At 36.2% G+C, this 20,307-nt stretch overlaps 2 protein-coding genes across 2 annotated transcripts in view; one reads left to right on the top strand and one right to left on the bottom strand.

Moving 5' to 3' along the window:
- CACNB2 (calcium channel, voltage-dependent, beta 2 subunit) overlaps positions 1-2,833 on the top strand; it is a 61,652-nt gene extending 58,819 nt beyond the window's left edge. Inside the window, exon 14 of the mRNA XM_009572544.1 lies at positions 1,755-2,833. Coding sequence (XP_009570839.1) covers positions 1,755-2,240 — 486 coding nt within the window. The 3' untranslated portion in view covers positions 2,241-2,833. The remainder of the gene's footprint in view (positions 1-1,754) is intronic.
- A 6,808-nt stretch (positions 2,834-9,641) lies between these two features.
- Positions 9,642-20,307, bottom strand: part of NSUN6 (NOP2/Sun domain family, member 6) — a 20,847-nt gene continuing 10,181 nt past the window's right edge. The window contains exons 7-11 of the mRNA XM_009572542.1: positions 19,298-19,417; positions 16,272-16,416; positions 14,265-14,413; positions 13,199-13,324; positions 9,642-10,257 (exon numbers count right to left, since the gene is read on the bottom strand). Of these exons, the coding sequence (XP_009570837.1) occupies positions 10,045-10,257; positions 13,199-13,324; positions 14,265-14,413; positions 16,272-16,416; positions 19,298-19,417 (753 nt within the window). The 3' untranslated portion in view covers positions 9,642-10,044. The remainder of the gene's footprint in view (positions 10,258-13,198; positions 13,325-14,264; positions 14,414-16,271; positions 16,417-19,297; positions 19,418-20,307) is intronic.

The raw sequence follows: 20,307 nt of genomic DNA on the forward strand, positions 1-20,307 counted from the left end.
CATATGAGAATTAAAGGGTTTCACGTGTGTACCCAGTTTATGTGCCTTAAAAACAGTCATGGTTGTGAACTAATAAAAATGTGTTTACACATCCAAAGCAGGCATTGCTTTAGACTCTTTAGCTTTTCACTTGATTTCATTTATAATTCACCTCTGTTGAGTCATTTCTGTTCACCTTGAACACATCTATTCATGTTTACAATTACTCCATTCCTTTTCTGGCAAATCAGAATCATCTCGAGAATCATAAAAACAAGAACAAAAAAGAAACTCGACCGCTGTTTCTGTAACCTTGTTCTCGTCTATACCATTTGTTTCAAATTAGGAACACATGGAGCAACCCAGATAGTCGCTGGGAAGTTTAGAGAAAAAAATGTTGTCTTAGAAAATGGAGATTTGTCAAATTCCTCAAATTGCTGATTTGAAATATGTTGCTTTTTATGAATTTCTGATAAAATACAGATTTGTTCCTGTCCAATTTCCTGTCATTTTGGTTTTTGGGTTGCTAGGAAACCCACCTGCCAGGATCTGTGGCTGAAGGACAAGATTTCCTCCTTCCCTTAGCTCTTTTCCACAAAATAGAAAGACGGAAAGAAGATACATCCGTGAGCTGCCCTGGAGGCAATCCTTATTTTTAGACAACTCTGAACATAGGAGGGCAAACTTTAGACTAACTTTGGTAAATTCAGAACAGTCTCACAAACAAATGCCTGTATAACTCTGTTAAAACCTACTTTAATTTTGTGCCAGTAGAGATGATTTTTTCTTGACGTTCTTCACCTTGTGTGAGAAGGATAATTGGATAATTCAGTTTCACCGTAAACTATTTCTTAAAATTTTACAATTAAGCTTGAAAAGTCTTTGGCTGTGGTTTGAGAATAAAAGCAGTTAATGTAATGAAACCCCCAAATGAGTTAAATAATGCCACTTGTTCGTTTTGCAGTGATTTCAAAGCATTATGCTGGTGAAGAGTAGGTTTGTTATTACCTGGTAATTTTTACTTCAGTCTTTTAATAGTAGTGGTGTGTTAGGAAATTCTATAGGTGATAATATCGCTCTCCTCCTGCTTTTCTTGGCAACGGTCTGTATTCTTGAGCTCTTAAAATTATGAGGTCAAAGTTTAATTTTTCATTACCATGAAGAAATGGAATTATTGCTGAGAAAAACAGGTCAGAGATACTATTAGTATCATAATACAAACTTCATTCATTCCAGATGATTCAATTGCATTTTTTTCTTTTAACAAAAAAGCTGCTCTAAAAGAGCCAGGGTTTTGTACTTTGGTTCTCTGCTGGAATCCACCTCCTCAGCCCTCTAAAATCATTTTCCCTTAGTGGCTGTTTCCAAGCAGGCATCTGTAAACTCTCAAATGATACCTGCCCTCTCCTGGCATGGTATGTCCTCTTTAATTTTTTTGCAGTTTGTCCTGCTTCTGCATGCTCTCTTTTTGTCCGGAGTGTGGTAGGCAATTATTGCTAACTGGAATAGCCAGAAACATCACAGGAGACGAGAAAGTGTCACAGAATAACCCAAGTGCCACCCTCCATTCTGACGAAAGGAATTGTTTGTATTATAATACTGAACTTTCAGTAAAAGTTGAATTATAATGTTTTTTTCTAGTTTAGATTCAAAGTGGGTTGCTGTGTACTTAAATTTTATTGGTTTCGTGATACTTTCTAGTTTAATTTGATATTGGGGAAAGTTTTTAAATGTGTACTTCATGTACGTGAACTTACTGCTGCTTGTGATAGCAGGGATCTCAAGGAGACCAGAGGAATGACCATTCAGTCCCTGAACGCAGCGGTTCACAAATTGAAGAGGAAGCACGGGTTGAACCCATCAAGAAATCCCAGCATCGCTCTTCCTCAAGCCAACACCACAACCATCGCAGTGGTGTTAGAGGCCTTTCTAGGCAAGAAACTTTTGACTCAGAAACACAAGACAGCAGAGATTCGGCTTACGTAGAGCCAAAGGAGGACTACTCACATGAGCACAGTGACCACTATGATTCTCACAGGGATCACAATCATAGAGACGAGTCCCATGGGAGCAGTGATCACAGACATAGAGAATCAAGGCATCGCTCAAAGGAGAGGGACCGCGAGCAGGACCACAATGAATGCAACAAACAGCGTAGTCGTCATAAATCAAGGGACCAATATTGTGACAAGGATGGGGAAGTGATATCGAAAAAACGTAATGACGCAGAATGGAACAGGGATGTTTACATCCGTCAGTAACTTTTGCCTCCGGCAGTCTTGTGTTTCTTTGAAGTCTTGTAACAATGCCCTTTGAAAATATCTTTGGGTTCTTCATTGCAGAACATATGGTATCCTTCTGTATGCTGATTTGTATTGCTGTTGCTTGCATAGCAATAGCATGAAATAGAATATTCATATACTTATTTTTTTGGTTAGTGCTATATGAATTAGCGAAGTACAACTGCAGAGTTCCTGATGTTGTACTATGCCATTTTTCAAGCATTTTTCGTAGCTGCCACTTGAACAATATCTGTTGCCATCAAGGTGTTGTTAGTGTTTTTTAAAAAAAGGTACATTTGATGTTTAATAACTTCCCGTGTATTCAGCAAGCCAGAATCAGCACATAAAAAATCTAAAACTTTTTGTCTGCTCTGATTTTTGATTTGTATGCACTTGATTTGCATATTGATTTAAGAGCCACTCTCTGTTGCTTGTACCTCTGGTGGACTCCATTTGAAGACAGAATTCAGTCTTGCCTTACACACAGGGGATCATAAAGTCCAAATCTATTTTCTATGTACTGGTACTGTGTACTGTATATACAGTTTATAAATGTTATTTCTGCAGACACCTTCTTACTATATGAGTTTGATCACACTGTTTTAGAGTCCTAATGCCAAGTCAGCAGATTTGCTTTTGAATTACTGGCAACTGGAACTAGCCTCATTTAGGAAATCTGTAACAGTGTTCAATCTAAATACTTTTTCTTCTGTAGCAGAAAGCTTATACTTACTGTAAATACGAATGAGTGCTTGAGATAAAGGGTCTAACTCTTTTACCTTATGCTGTCCTTGCAAACCCAATTTTGCATTTTAAATTTATGGTAAAGATAACGAACTTACCACTATAAATTATTCTTCTCTGTACAGGTCACAAAGTTGCAATGGACACAGCTTAATTTTTGTTCTATTGTCAGAATAATAGAGCACACATTAGAGAGAGGTGTGTATGTGAGTGGGTGGGTGGTGGATGGGCGTACCTGTGCAGGTGCACGTTAGGCAGCAAAGTGGGAGAATCTACTGAAGAAAACAAAGGTTACTCAAAAGCCAAACAAGTCTGTCTCTTCACTCTGTCTATTAATTTAAAAATCCAAATTGCAGTCAGGGAATACGAGGGAGTTTACTGACCCAGGTAATTGAGAAAGCATAAATCTGCTGGCGCTCTGTTGAGACTTCAGGAGAGTAAAAACAGGCAAATGTTACTGTGAGTGTTTCACTGGAAATGTAAAATCTTTGTGTTTTAGAGTATTTGTTTTAGTAAGAAAAGTTTACACAGCTTGTGGAGAGTTATTTTGTTGGAAAATAAATTTTTGTAGCTTCTCCACTTTTTCTACACTTGCCAATTCCTCTGCATTCCCACTTTGCAGCCAGCTCACTGCTTTTCCTTCACCTAAACTGTTGTGCTGCTGGTGAGAGCTTAGAAAAATGACTGTGACAAAATACTCTTGTTACGAGCTTGCTAGAGAAAATGCACTGAAATCAAAGGGAGTGAACACAGTTTGTTTTGCATTGAACACCTGTTGCACTGGTAAGTGGGGGGAAATTCACTATTATTTTTGACTACAGGTTCCATACCTTGCCTAGTGTAAAAGCTGTTCTGCATCACACATAGTCTTTGTAGTAATTGTATGAATGAAATACTTTTTGTATTTCACTGTAAATAGCACATTATATAAAGACTGTAGTGGGGTAATAATTAATTTAGCTGGAAGTTCTTTTTATTTATTATTTTAATTCTGGGAATATCAGCATTGCCTGATTTTGAATATCATTTTAGTGAAATGAATAAGATATATGGCAGGTGCATGTTTTCTCCAATCTCCTGCTCCAGCATCCAAGCAATTCAGTTTAACTCCCTTAAACATATTCTGTCCTCCCTCTCCCTCTTCCGCCCCTCTCCCTGATGCTTTATATGCATTTTTTACAACGTAAGAGTATGAAATTCTGCTGTCAGATATCTGGCCATTCCTCCTAGTGCTGCTGACTGTTGTGGTTATTCAAGGGTAGTATTTGGCTTAAAGCATGAGCTGTGGGGAACACAGGAAAAGGTTATTTTTCTAGAAATAAAATTCTCAGCATTTTTCTAAACATCACTAAATGACTTTGTAGACAAAGGAAGCATAGGTAAGTAGATGTTATATTATTAAATGGATATATAAGAGTATATAAACAGTGGCTTTTGATACGAGAGGATTTTCAGGGTATCTGTTGAAAACGATATTGAAAGACTTTGTTGTTTGAATCATACCAGATTACATGTAAATGGGAAGGGACATTATATTGTCTTGCTCTATATGGCCTCGCTTTAGCTATTTTACCAGCTTCAGTAAATGCTGTTGCTCCCTACAACTGTTACATGACAGCTATGTCCTCCAAGAAGTGATCTATGGATTCCACTTCAATACCTTGAATTCTTTTTGTTCTTTTTTTTTTTTTTACATTTGCTCCAGAGAGTGTTTATTTTCCACCTTTCTTAAAGTTTTTTTAAGGAATGTTTGGCAGAATTTCAAAGCACTGAGTAGTATAAGAAAACCATGGAGTAGGTAGCCATGTATAGACAAATAAATGAGAAAATAAAGAGCATAGTCCAAGCCCTAGTATTTAAGTATGGCCTATATATTGATTTATGGAATATAAATATCTTATCACAGAAAAAGGCATGTCCCAATCCAACTAATGAGAGATCATGTTTTGTATAGTGCTGCTAATTATGTACAGACAACATACTAACACATGCATTTCTTAGTCGGACTCACTCAGTAGGTTTTTACTAGCCTTGCTAAGATACTTTCCTTCAGTTAAGTGAAAAATCATTTGTAATGTGAGCTTGTACTACACATACTGCACAATACCATCTGCCTGCTGAGCACTACTTTGAAAAGCACTTTAACAGAATTATTTCAATAAGAAGCTTTAAAAATACTCCAACTGGAGGACATATCAAAGGTTATTGTGATGAAATGTCTTTGCAAAGTTTTGCCAATAGAAAGTTTAATATTACTGTTTGCATTAGAATACTAGTGAGTTCATCTTTCTGTATCTGGTTTCACGAGCTTTGAATATGAGGAATGGTAGAGGTCCCAGTGAGCTCCAGAGTCGTCTTATGTATGTGTGGTACAAAACAACCTGTAAAATTCCTATTCAAATGAGCTACAAAGATAATAAAACCAGTCAGACAAAAGGAAAGGGAGGAAGATGAGATAGTTAAGAGATACACAGGTTTTGTCAGCTCTCGCTCTATATTTTTCTAAATAATTTCAGTGTATGGAAGGAATTGGGATGCTTTTTAACATTTATGTGTATATATGTTAGTTGTTAACCTTATCTTTGTATGTCTTTTCAAATGAATGCACGAGTGCTGTTCAGCAGCCTGAGTCAGTCCTTTATCAGTCGTTTAGTGTCACACAGACATCATGGAAGAAAGAATTCTCGAGGAGGGACTGGAAGGAAGTGAGAGTTAAGGGACAGGACAGTGGGGATGAATAAGAAACAGGTTTGTGCACCAAGGCAGCATCAATAGGAGTTAAAGAGCCGAAAGTATTTTAAAATCAATCCATAAATTACTGCCTAGAAGAATTTTTTTTCTTCTAGAATACTCATGAATTCATATTCTGTGTCTGGCATCACGAGTTCAGAATTTGAGAAGAGTTCCACAATTTTTGCTTCTCAAGATGTAAAATTAAATTGATAGTTTCTCTGTAGGATTTGGCCGTAATTAATGAAGACTGGTTTTAAAGCTATAATGAGTTTGAGTGGAGTACCTGTTTTCATAGAAAACTCTAAACTCTTAACCTATTATAAATGGAGGATAAGGAAATGAAATTCCACTCATCAAACCCTGAATAAAATTAGAGACCTTTTTTCATTTCTCCCTGCATGTCTGGTTACTCATCCTATACATGGAGTTCCTGCCCAGGTCTAATACCGTGCCTCTTAATACTTACTGTCTTTTATGAATTTGTTAGTAATTACAATTTTTAAGCTCCGTTGGTTTGTAAAGTCATATTCACATTCTGTGACACCTGCAGAGGTTTTAATGTGGCCTGTTATCATTCCCTTAGCTGGAATGCAGTGAGTGGTCTGGTTGCTTTTAATCAGTGTCTGTCCAAAGTAAAAAGGTTAGTGTAAACCACCCCCTGTGTTAGTTACTAAAGCCTCTTCAAGATTTATTTTGGTTCGTGGTTACATTTGACCTCTGCTTTAACACATCAGGCTGAAAGCTATTTCCCAAATGCTTTTGACTTTAATTCTATTCCATCCATGAAAATAAAGCACATCATTGCAAAAAACTTTATTACATAGTCTAGAGGAAGAACAGAGAAATTATTTTTCAGAGTGTAATATAATGTTTCTGGTGTACATTTAGTTATATTTATTACTTTATTGCAGATCTTTCACCAAAATTTTAGTTCTTCTATCATCTGTAAAATATGTGGATGCCATTTTTGTTGTGAATGTTTTTAATCAAATGTTATTCAATTGAATTTATTGCTTGGCAATTTGTCTATAACTTATTTCTCCACTTTTATATAACAAACTGTTACATATGAGCTTACAGTAGCTTTATAGACAGTTTCTTTTTATAACTTACAACCCTAGAGATGTGCTCCTACGCAGCCCCAAAAAAGATTTATATCAGATATAATAGAGATTAAGCTGGTTCTTCTAACTCATGTGTGTTCTCTTTTCTTACTTTATTCTTACTACTTTTATCTAGCATGCTTACCTACTCTGCAATGAATTCTAGCAGTACAAAATTGGATTTGCTCATAAATTTTTTAGTCATGAACAATTAAACATAAAAAGAAGGTTCCTTATATTTTAAACAACCCACTCCGAAGTAATTTCTTGTTGATCACCATCACCAGCCTATTTCTTATTAAAATATTCCCTCTTCCTTAAAAAGCATATGAAATCCTATGATCTAAAAATCAGTGGACTCCATGACACTGAAACAGGAAAAAACTGTCTAATAATTTCATATTATACTAGGCTGCCTATTTTAATACCTTTATATTGACCAAGATAAATATTTAGATTTGGCACTATTACTAATCACTATTTCTGCAAATAGAGAAAACTACTTTTCAGACTTTCTTAAAGACAGGATCTGATTGCATGCTTAATCTATCTATTTTGTAGGGTTCATCTTTAATTACAATGACAATAACTTTTTTTAATTTAATATATAAATATCTCATATTGTGTGTGTATATATATATATTCAATTACGCTTCAGTACCAAACACTGAAGCATAATGATTCAGCTTGTAAAGCATTCTTATCAGGAAAATAATCCTATTATGTATTAAAAATATATATACATCATACATCGAAATTGTGACAACGAGAAAGTATTCCTGTACTTCTAAGTAAAGTCACAGTAAGAATGGACAAGAAAAGAAAAAAAGAAGGGCATCCATCCAACTTTAGTCATCTTAGCCAAGCCTGTAGTCAAAGGGAGGACACTGTCTCCTTTGAGGGCTGATTCGGAGTATCTTAATTGAATTTCTGTTCTGAACTGCTTGATGGAGAAGTCTCTCCCCCTGCCGCTCCCCAATTACCAACAGAGAGAGGGGCCTAGGGGAAACAACTGAGGCTTATACCTTTAAGATGCTAAGTGTTCTTTTAAGTCTAGCAGTTGACTTTTGCAGAAAGAACTCTAGTAGTTAAAGTTCAGATATCAGTAATTTTTTTCAGGTGAAGTCTGGTCTGCAATTACACTGGAATCAAATACAAGTCAGTTACTTTTACTTTTTCTTCCCCGCCCCCCCCGAAACTTCTCATACAAAATCGGGTGAGATCACCTTCTTGAAAAGCCTGTTTATCATTCAAAACTAAAGAAATCTGGGAAAGTCTCAACAAATCTTCCACTAAAAATTCAGCAATCTTAATTCTTTCAAATTCAGCATTGCATAAATCCTGCTACTGAAACTGGAGGCAAAGTTCCTTACTTTATATGCATACGCAAATTTCAGTATATAGTCTATGTGTGCTGATTAATGTTTACAGAATTTATATATTCTGCAAAAAGAAAATGCTTTTTTACTAGCACCGAGTTAAAGATTTCAACATGTACTTACAGTAAAAGACTAATCCCTTTTGTTACCAAATAATTATTTTAGCCATATTTAGACTAAAAAGACTGTAATTTGTAGTATGAGCTTTCATGACTCTAAATAGGATATCTCACCTACTACTGATGAAACGAAATTACTTTAAATCTTCTTTAGACATGTTGTGGTTAATGGCAAGGAGTGACCAACAAAAGTAGACAAGTAGTAGACAAGAATTGCATCCTCCTGTTCTGCTAGGATAGGCCTTACACAGGATGTACTAGTCAACCTTGGCAGAACAGAAGGGACATTTGTTTTATTTAAGAACAGTACAAAACATACAGTATCAAAACATTTATAGCAAACATAAGTAAACAACCAGACTACTAAGAAACAGAATTGTATAAATTGTTTTGATTGCAAGCAAAAGCAAAAGCACTTCTGACAGTATAAAGACAAATTATAAAAGAAGTATCGCTCTTTTTAATCCAAACAAATAGTTATGTGTGAAAAGTCAGACATTTTTCAGATAATGCTTTTAAAAACTGGAAGTTGAGTGAGAGGAGAAAACCAAACACACATAGATGTCAGTTTATGTTTTTGAATTGTACTTACCTTTTCCCTCTAATTTTAGTGCTATTGTCAGTTGCAACAGTACTGAGAAAAGAGAATACTGCTCAAACAGAGAACATCTCTGGAACTGAAGCAGAATTTTCAAATACATCTAACACCTTTAAGAAATTTAGCTTATTAAAACTTTGAGCAGTGTATTAAGGCAGTTCTCATTAGCATACTTCCCCAGTTTCAATTTTGTATGATTTTAGCTGGTGATGCTTTCTAACCAATAAAGAGTTAATATTCTTAGTTGTTTGAAAGGTGATTTGCAACATTTCAGATGGTATTATGCATTGTTTTCTGTCTTTTGATATATTAATCACAACTGTAGCCCCTTCTGTTGCAAATGTTTGATTTTAAAATTGTCACTTGTCAGCCAGTCCAATAGGCTATTTCAGAACCAATACAGTTTATGCATGGGAAGTTTGATGTTGAAACAATATTTATTTACATTCCCAGAGTGAGATGGTTTGATATATTCATGCTGCTATAAAAGACATGCTACAAAGCCTAATCGTATTTTGTGTATATACTATGTGTACAGAGAATCTTGCTTGTATTAAAATAAAAGAGAAATGAGGTTCTAAGTATCAATTTATAAAACAGTTCTTTGTAAAATGTTACAGTGTTTCATGAAGCACTATTGAATGAAACATTAACTATTGGTAAACCCCCATAGAAACTACCGTTTCCAAAATTCACAATAATAGTTCCCATCTATTTTATTTATGTTTCCATTTCATAAAGTAGCTTACTTCCCCTCCCAGAGAAACCCTGTTCCTACGCTTGCTGCACTAGGTAAGCGACTCACCTGGGGAAAGATTAAAGAGACAGCAGTATGAGTGAACATACTTGTCATTCATGCACTGACCTGCTGTAAATGCAAAAGCAAATGGAGACTTAAAAATGATACTACCCTTCCCCCACCCATGACTTTCTTTCTGCAACCTGTGGCTCTTTCCCAGCAGAACAGCTGGCAGATTTTCTTGCTGCCATAGCAACCCTGCCGTCAGCCCGTTGGCTTGGCAACATCGCAGCAGTAAGAAACACACTTCACATCTGAACTGTTCTTAGACTCACAGAGGTATTTTTTCAGGTTGCATTCCTAAGTGCTTATTTACAGTTCGATTTAATAAATTTTGCAATAAAAAATCCTATACAGTCCTTATTTGCCAGTGAAATCAGATCATCCTCCCTGGAATCTTGCAAAGAATTAATATTGATTCCTTGCAACGTCACAGCAGATGGATCAAATCTCTGCAGCAGCTTCAACTGGTCAAGCGACAGTCCAGCTCCCCTCATGCCTTCTCCTCCAATGTGAGGTTCCTTTTTAATAACGAAGAAAAGCAAATTACTGCATTAGTAAAGTTCTTAAGTGCCCTAAGCATATTCTGCTGAATATATGCAGAGCTGCCTAACTGTTAACGTGGACAATCTAGGTTTATATCATTCACACCACGGCAAGATTTAGTAATGCGGCCCTTCTTTTCTTGCCTTCATCTGGCCAATATGTATACGACCATATATACAAGGTCTAAAGTACTTTGAGGAGGTGGTGGTGCACCTAATCCACTTCAGCCCAGTAGTTTAGAGCACTTATTGAGGACAGGTACACAGGTCTATATCAATTCATTACTCAAAGGACTGAAACATCACAAGAAAGCTGTTAGCACCCGACAACGAGAAGGTCTAAAGGTTTTAGGTTGCCACTTTTCAACGATGCAGCGCTTCTGTGTACTGACTAATAGCTATGAGTTAAGTCAAAAATAGTAATTCCTTAGCCAGTTACTAATACACTCAGTAACAGGAGTAAAAATACCTGGATTCTTCATATTAAAAACTTCAATTGGACAGACTGAAAGCCCCAATCCAGAATACTTTACTGCCTGAAGAAGCATCATTTTGGAAGATGATGCAGCAGAAAAAATCTGAGCTTCAGATTTTCTATAATGTCACATAATTAGACTAACAGGTAAATGTACTGTTACATGTGTATCGATATGAGGCAGAGAAAGAAAGGAAGGAACAGCTTAGGTGTCTGAATTCGGGACATGACACTTGGCTTCAAAATCCTGGAGAGAAGAGCTTTTTCTCAGCGTTTCTTGTGAGCAGCCTTGACTGCTTTTTATTTAATACACTGATTCCTGGAAAAAATCTAATTCTTAGCTGGATTGTTCTTTCAATGCATTCAGTAAGGAGATAGAACAAAATACGCAAAAGCTGGCATTACAATATCAAAAATAGATCTCCTTTGTAAATCTAGTCTAGTGTAGTCTATAATGCAGCCTACAGCAGAGTATTTTTTGAGCCATCACTTTGCTAACACACGAGCTCACCCAGTCAGCATATGATGCAAGTTAGTTGCTTAACCACGTATTGTGTGCTGTAAAGCTGGGCAGCCAAGAGGTTGCAGCCTGATTCTTCTGCTCCTTTCCCTCAGTAGGATTTCAGTGCTTTCCAGGTAAGAGACAAAAAGAGGTGTCCATTGCAAATTGGGAAAAAATAACATACAAAGGGAGACGGGGTAGTGACTTGAAGTAATGTAATAGAAGGATGGAAAGGTAAAAGTCTAGGGAAAACAGTATTACACAGAGTCAAGTGACTTGCTCTAAGACAGACCAATTTTTTTCCTCTACCTTTTCCTTTTTCCTTCCAGTTAAGTTACTGCATTTAAGCTGATACACAGTATCATCTCCTGTGTAAACCCCTAAGAGGAAGTAAGTCTGCACAAACAAAGGATCAGCTGCCATGCAGTAACCTCCACCTACGAGATCAACGCCTATGGCTCCATCTCCTGTTTTTTCCTTACCCAACATGATTCCAGGATTCCAAACTCAGAAAGTGGGAGACAGTGGACTGGGTATATAAGGAGGTGTCCACTGAGAGACTAAAGGATATGGGAAATACATGAAGGAACATGAGGTAAGTCGACCCTAGACTCCAGTTTCCTGTTCATTGGAAAAGCTCACCTTAGTTTACACTGCTAGGGAACCGGTTATAAGGTACTATAAACTATCTGTGGGTAAACAATTCAGTGTCATCTCATTTAAAATATACTATACACAAAAGCTTAATTTTTACAGATATGGCATTTGTGTGTGAAAACTAGTGCTTTATTCAAACTGATATTACTGGTGAGAGAAAGCCTATTAAACCAGAATTAATCTTGCATTTGAGTTAATAGGGCTTGTGTTTTGCTTTGTCATTCTATCGAGGACAATTTTTATGCTGTTAGGTAAAATGTATAATCTCAGTTGAAATAGCTAGCACTGAAAAATTCCTAGTAAATGGATGATGAGAAAGCAGGCAGAAGAACCCTGACATACAAATCTTTTAAGAAAAGCTTGTTGTGTTAAATCTTTACCAGCCTTCATATAATTTTTCATTGTACACCTATTGTATATATTTTTTTAATTTCAGTTAAAGATGCATCTAAACTTCCTAAGACAGTACAAGTCATCACAGAATGTATAAGCAAGCTAAACAGTTATCAGAGTTAGACTTTTCCTCAAAGCCATGATGATAAACAACAAACCCACCCAACGCATCACATCAACAAAGGGGAAGAGAGACACATATGGTCTGATGATAAACTCTCTCAAGGTACTAATAAAGGTAATAGATATTTTGGGAATGTATGAGGTATAGATAAAAAATTCTAGTATCTCCCTATATATTACCTCCTCCCAGACATCTTAATGGTAGACACTGACTCCAAAAAAGACAAGGTACATTCTTGGGACACTGAGCCTGAAATAAATTTGTTCCCTCATTCGTTTACATAATGCAAAAATAGCTCCCATACATATAAAATCCTTCTTCCTCAAAACACAAGGTTCTTTCCATTTATCTCCCATCCTTTATGCAAGTCTTCGCTACTTCAGTGGCATTAATAAAAAACTTTCACCTCTCCTGTGAATGTGCAAAAAAAGACAATAAAATATATGCATTAAAGAACAATTGCAAGAGAAATTTTAACCTGTCTGAACTATCTTTTGTCCCTGTTGTGTTTTAAATGACTGTTGTCATTTAAATCAAAACAATCACAGAACACAGTGGGAAACTACTTAACGATCCCTAAATGAAGCTAAATTAAACATGAAAATAGATTTAAAAGCGCCTCAGAAATCCTTGTGTTATTTCTATCCACAGCATTAAAATTGTCTGCAGTGAAAAAGAGATTTATTGATAGTAAATATAGTGTATAACTTTACAGTGCCAAAACAAGCTCACTGGATTGTGTGAAGTACCCTGAAAATATTATTACCTGTGGCTGAAGGTGAAGGCATGGAAAAGTTTTCAGGGCCCAAGCAACTTGCTCCTCATTTTCAGAGAGTGTAATCGTACATGTACTATATACTAAAACACCTCCTGGCTTCAGCAATTTCACTGCCTGCAGGGAAAAATAAACAACAGTTCAGCTTATTTTTAAATGCAAAAACTTCCATATTAAGCAACATTAACCAAGAAACCATTAAGCTATAATATGAAAACTTAGCACTTAATTAAACTCAAATCTTTCTAAGATAGGCATTAGCATACTCATTCTTCTCAGGGAATACAGTAAAGGATCCCATAGATTAGAAGGATTCTTCTTTCCAAAGCAGCATTATAGCTTACGCAGTTTATTAATGCCATTGAGATGATTCACCTTGTAAGATTTGTTATTTGTACAGCTCTGCATATCCCAGACAGATTAGTTCTGTTTTCATCACCTGCTGCCAACCACGGATACACGATATTTTTATCAGTGATATTGGATGTCAACTGTTTCCACATATTTGGCATGGAAGCTGTATCTATGCCGCTTTTCAAGTTGTGGTTCACTTTGAATACATACAATTCAGATTTAGACAAGTTTTGTGAAAACTTATCTTTCAGCATCAGCACAAGCACACTCCTACTAGCATGAAAAGTTGTAATATGGCCTCCTGGCTTTGTACTCCATCTCATATCCCATACAGCACCACTGCATGGGAGTTCTATGCAGTGAACTTACATGAGTCTCTGCTGCTGCAGAGAAAAGACTTTAACCTGCTCCGTGACTTAAACCCTTGCGATTATTATAAAGTAAAACTGATGAAACTGAAGGAATAAAAAAACAGATACAAAGGTTTTTATTTACTATGGCTTACATATACCTTTCCCATGCACCAATTGACTTCACCTAGCAACAGATATGGTGGAGCTGAGAGGTTAACTGAATCCTAACGCTATTTTATTTAACTGCTGAAAACATAGGGAAAATGAGGCACCATTTTTCAGTATGAAGTTTTATGCTGCAAAAGCATTTATGTTCAATTTAGCTTATCTACTCAATGATTAATACATACCACAGTGAAAAGCTTGCGCTGTAGCGGCTGATAAGAGGTCACCTCCTTTAAAGTCAAGGAATAAGCCATGTTTGGTCTCTGTCCCATCCCACTACATGGAGCATCAAGAAGAATTCGATCAAATGACTCTGGCAAGAATGGAGGTCCTTCTGTAAAAAGCAGTGACTAATGTAAAATGTGGCTATTTCTTTCCTTAAGACTTCACCATAGATAAGGACAAGCTGTTACTGCTTAACATAAACCACTTCTGTTCTATAGTGTCTGCAAAAGTAATCTCAGCTAGACACAAGTCTCAGCACTGCTGGTGGTAGATTTCATCTCCCAGAAAACCAAAGAGTTTTAGTTCTGTGAGCTCAAACAATACATGATCCCTTTAGGCAATAATATTTTTTAACCTTAATTTAATAATTTGAAAGTAAAATGTAAAAGTAATCAAACAAAAATGTTGAAATATGATTGGTCAGAGGTGCTGGGTACAGACTTGTACATATTAGGCTGTAATGAACCACAGTCAGCTCATAACCGAACTGAGTGTGCAAATCTGTACTGAAAGAAGCCTGTAGTTAACCATTAAGACTGCCTTAAACAATTATAATTGGACTGTCTATGTAATAACTATTTCTTGTGATGCATATAAATCTGTAGAAAATAAAGCACTTCATAATAACATGAAATATTACAAGTTCTAATGCATGACACATGCTGTCTCCACAGCAGAACAATTCAGTAAACAAGGATTGTGAGGACAAGAACGATTTCTGAATATTACCTGGATAGATAAGGGAATATGTAACTTCTACATGCAGAGCCTATCCTTTCATCTGAAGCCCAATGGCTCAACACCCCAAAAGTTTCTATCGCCTTAGTGCTAGAAAGACTCTTCAGCTCAGCATCACTGAGACAAAAGTGGCTCCATATGTTAATCTGTGAGTAACCAATGAGGAAGAGAGCCATATATATGCTTTACCTCCTTTTCTCCTTCTGTTCCTCAAATATTCAAGTTAGGTCACAACTGAAAACAAGTGAGTGACTTCATACTACTGCTACCTAGCTTGTTCCAGCACTACAAAATGAGTCTATCTGATTTATCTACCTCTGATCCATTACTACAACGTTCAAAATATGTCATGGTACTTGCAGGGATGTACAGAAAAGCCTTCATGATCTGTCAGTATTACAGCTAGGTCTTGTTCATCTGTGTAAGTGCTACATACCACCTACAATATTCTATGTTCATAGAAAGACTATTAAAAAATAGACCTTTATTCCTCCAAAGCAGGAATAACTGCAAGGCATAGGGACAAGGAAGGTGAATTATGCAACCTGATTCCTATTTAGGCTAACCAGTGACTGGGATAAAATAGAGTGAGAAAGAACAGCATACTTTGCACAACAAACTAAAAATAATCAAGACAGCAGATACTGTTTAAATTGTTCCATCATGGGAACAGAACCAGTATCTTAAACACAGCGCTTCAGAAAAGGAAATGAAATGAACTTAAAATAATACACTGTGCTTCTATAGAACTTTCCCCTGAACAGCTGAACAAACATCAATGAACTAAACCTTGCAGCACTCCTGGGAGTTAGGTATTAATAACCCCATTTTACAGATGAGGATTCTGAGGTAGAAAAGCCAAGCAATTCTGCAAAAATATTTTTTTTCTCAGACTAAGTCAAACAATTCAGAGTGTGGGGTTAAACGTTATCATGAAAGAAGCTTTAAGGCTTCTTCAGTCTTTGATATTATCTGGGAAAGGAATGCATTTCCTTTGAGCATATTAGATTGTGATAAGGACAGATAGCTTGAGTTTTGTATTTGCTTCATGGAGAAGCTGATAATCACAAAAGAATAGAAAATAAAAGAGCATTCACAGTGCTGAAGCAACTTAGGTATCTGCCAAGATTTCAAGGACTTGTAGGCCTGTGGCAGGTTTCATACTATTAGTGCAAAACTGATTACAATTTTCTTCTAAAAGCTGCTACTACCCGAGTTGTTTACTTTACCTTGTTCATCCTCTCTCTTCTCAACTGAAAGTGCCTTTGTTCCATCATAGCAAAAGGCCTTAATGCAATTCAACTGTAGCAATTCAGCGTTCTGCTTAATTTTTTTGACCTTGTTAGCTATCTTGTCCATGGCTATTACTTCACCCTGAAAAAAACCCGAAGTTTTTAACAAAAGCATAGGGATTAAATGGATGTGCAGTTCCTGATTTCCTCCCCCGGGCCATGAGCAGTGTAATGAATGAAGCTTAGTTTTCCCTAAAAAAAAATCTTAAATCCACACTCCAGTATATGTTCGCCCATATTTTCCATGATACCTACAGTAGGCTAGATACTAGTCTGAAGCTGTATGCATTCTGACTGGCACTAGCTGCTTGGCACAATCGCTCCCTAAGGGACCCTTTAATGTCCGACTTCTTGCAAGTGTTTTTTTTGTTTGTTTCTTTTTGAACTGTTTTGAACTATTTCACTGGGCACTAAGTTAGGTAAAAATGTAATCATTTGAAAGAGGGTAGAAGTCTCAAATACATGGTAAAATAGGTCAACAGGTTTTAAATTTGCATGGAGATGGTAGGAAACATGATCATATACAGCTCAGTCCTGAGGAAACGAGGCCCACAGCCACACCTCTGGCTTGCTCAGACTCATAACATTCTGTTATACTTGCAGTAGTTGTCACTCAAGTTACTTTGGGAAATACTGTAAATACTAGAATAAATTTAGATGTGGGGGGAGGGGAAACACAATTACACATTATTCCTTTTATGTAAGAATAAGATTTCTCTTTTTCTCTCCCAAGATAAATCAAAACAGACACACACCACTATCTGCTAGATGAAAGCTGTAAACACAAAGGAAAGTAAACAGTAGCATCAGTAAAATCCAGAACAGCAATACTATCTTCAAAAAAACGCCAAAGACCAAAAACCTCTACTAGACTTGCTATAGCAAATAGAACCTGCTGAGAAAACATGACAACTTTTTCCTACCTGGTGATGGCTCTCTAGAGGCTTACGGAAGGGTAACATGACTAAGATAGTGTAAAAACAAAAAAGAAAAAAAAAACTTCAGTAAAGATAAGCTGTTGACTGTATGTCATGGTAGCCAATATGTAGGTCTAGGACTGAGAAGTAAAAAAGTATTTACGTTCTGTCAATGGTGTCCAGCCTTCAGCTACCGTGAGCCATATCACCTCTCACAGGAGCATTCAATGACCACGTGCCACTGCTTCTCCCCTATCACCATTCAACCTATTCCGCATGCACGCTAACAACTGATTGTGCTTGAAAGTTAGGTCTGTTGCTAAAACAGTGGATTTGCCGCACATGTGCTGTACTGTGGATATAAAGAGATAAGTCCTTCTCCTGAGAGACTCTCAGAAAAAAGAACAAGCTGGAAATCAACTGTTCTTCCCCACCTGGCCCATGCCAGCCACTGCCAGAACAACTTCCTGAAAGACATCTGGAAAAAACAGTGGTCTGGACTGGGATCCAGATAATAAATTCTCAAGCTTTAACTATTCCCAATTCCTATTTAAAAGCTCTTAACAATACAGAGTAATTTTACATTTCGATTATCTCATCTAAAAACAATATGCTAATTTTTACAATTAAATCACAAAAAATGTAAGATTGATTCAAATATTCTGAAATGTTAATGATTTAATATATTATCTATGGAAATTTAGTATGGAAAATCTGTGAATGGAACTTAAGAACCAAAAAGCAGTGCGAATTTACTAATATATTTTTTCCATATCTTAAATTAATATTATATACTCAGAATAGGAAAACCAATTCAGATAAATTTCAACATCTGTATTCTTAACCTTTACCACTTCAGCTGGAGGTAAGCACAATCAAAATATCTAAAATGACTACGGAAAAAAAGAGTTATGCAAAGTTATACAAAATTTACATACACAGATGGAAAAAGTATAGATGTAAATGAATCCACGACAGAAATATATGCTTTTACAGACTTCCTTTATATATCACACTGAAATTCTTTAATGGAAGCGTTATAAATCTATCTATCTAATAAATGTCTGATGACTGTCTAATGCATGTTTAATGCATGTTTGCAAACCTTCCACACTGAGGGAAGAATCACTTCAATAAGCAAACCGTCACAGAACTGAATATGGCTTTTCTAAATACGTTCACATCATTACCCACTGTACCTTCCCACTAATGCACAGACAACTGCTGAAGTACTGCATAACTTAACTGCAAAATTTCTAAATAATCTGATATATTCTAATAACCCTATTCCAAAATAATAAAAACGTCTTACAAAATTTTTAGAGGAAACATTACACATTTTTCCCCACTCTGCTAGAAAAGAGTAACCTGCATTTCTGTCTTTCATTTTGCATATAGCAATTTAATATATGCAAATTGTTATTCCTATATCCACATTCTTTTTTGCTTGTGTGTTATTTTCCTTTGTCTTTCTCTTAATATTTTTCTTTTTTCTTCTCATATTATTACTTTCTCATGAGATATTTTTGGTTTTGTGACCTTCTACCTTAGAATGACAAATTCAGACTAGAAATTCAGTCTAAGATCATATCTGTACTGCATAATTGATAATTTTTACTGAGAAGAAAGTTAATTGGATTAGTTGTGCATCCTTTTGGCACACAGCAGTAACCCCTGATTTCCATGTATTCTCAGTTTCATGAGTCCAGCATATTCCTGCATAATTTTGCCTTGCATGTTACAAATCCTTCCAATACAAATAAATCAATAACATTTAAAAAGTGAAATCAACCATATTTCAACAGATCAATTTGCAGCAAATAAGGTTTTAAATGTGATGGTGACTATTTGATAAAGATAGTCTGTGCCCATTTCAGTAACTCTGATGTATAGCAAAATATATTGGTAAGCGGAACGTTCAAATATTAATTGTTTGCTGTTGTAAATTATGTGTGCATTCTGACAGCTAAGTGAAGTGAGCTGTGCAAACGAACAGTGGTCAGACTTTCTTCACTGAGACAGAAAACGCTCAATGACTTCTCTTACCTGGTCATGCATTAATGTTGCAAGATGGGTTGTTTTTCCTCCAGGTGCAGCACACATATCCAAAATTCTCTCTCCTGGTTGAGGGTTTAAAATATGGCTTACAACCACAGAAGGCAAGTTCTATCATAAAAACAAATACGGGAGAATTCAAATCTTATGTCCTGTATCAAGTCCTGTATTAAGGAATGACAAACTCGTTGAAACAAAAATTCATTCAGCAGTGAAGATACCTATGATATTGCTGTCAGTTCCTTAACAGAAAATGAACTATTGGGATTATATATAAGAGACAGTATAGGTCAGAAGTGTCCAGTGGCTCCCTTTTTATTTAAAGCTATATATGAGTATCCATGACTGAAATTTAAGGGTTCATGACTATGGAGACTACAATGCGAAAAGTCAAAATAAAATAAGCTGATACTACCACAGACACAGAGCAGCTCTGTATATTACAAATATTTTATATTGACCTGTTTATTGGAACATTTACTATATGAACATACTGGTGTAGTATAGTAACAAACAGCAAGATCAATAGGCAGGAGTTTAAACTTGCTGAGTTAAGGTACCAAGAAGCTGAACTGCGCTATTAATTGTATAAACAGAACAGTTGCACTGAAGAGAAATAATATGCAATAATTGTGCGCAGTATTGCATCTTACACAATATGGAAATATTCTGAAAGATTCTCTTCTAACTCGATTCAACACAAAGACATAAAAACCTTTTAAAGTTGTCTTTACTACATGTTGTCTTTGGTAAGCACAGTTTCAAGTTCCATGCCACAGTGTTCAAAAAAATGAACAATAATTCATCTCACACATGGCAAATTCAAGTAAAAAAAGCCGGGCTCAAAGGGTTGTGATCAATGCCACAAAGTCCAGCTGGAGCCAGTCAACAGTGGTGTACCCCAGGGCTGGACACTGGCGCCAATGTTGCCTAAGGGACCTGGATAATAGAACAGAATGCACCCTAAACAAGTTTACAGAGGATACAAAACTGGAAAGAGT

This window comes from Fulmarus glacialis, unplaced genomic scaffold (genome assembly GCF_000690835.1).
Source record: "Fulmarus glacialis isolate BGI_N327 unplaced genomic scaffold, ASM69083v1 scaffold18352, whole genome shotgun sequence".
Classification (NCBI taxonomy): domain Eukaryota; kingdom Metazoa; phylum Chordata; class Aves; order Procellariiformes; family Procellariidae; genus Fulmarus; species Fulmarus glacialis.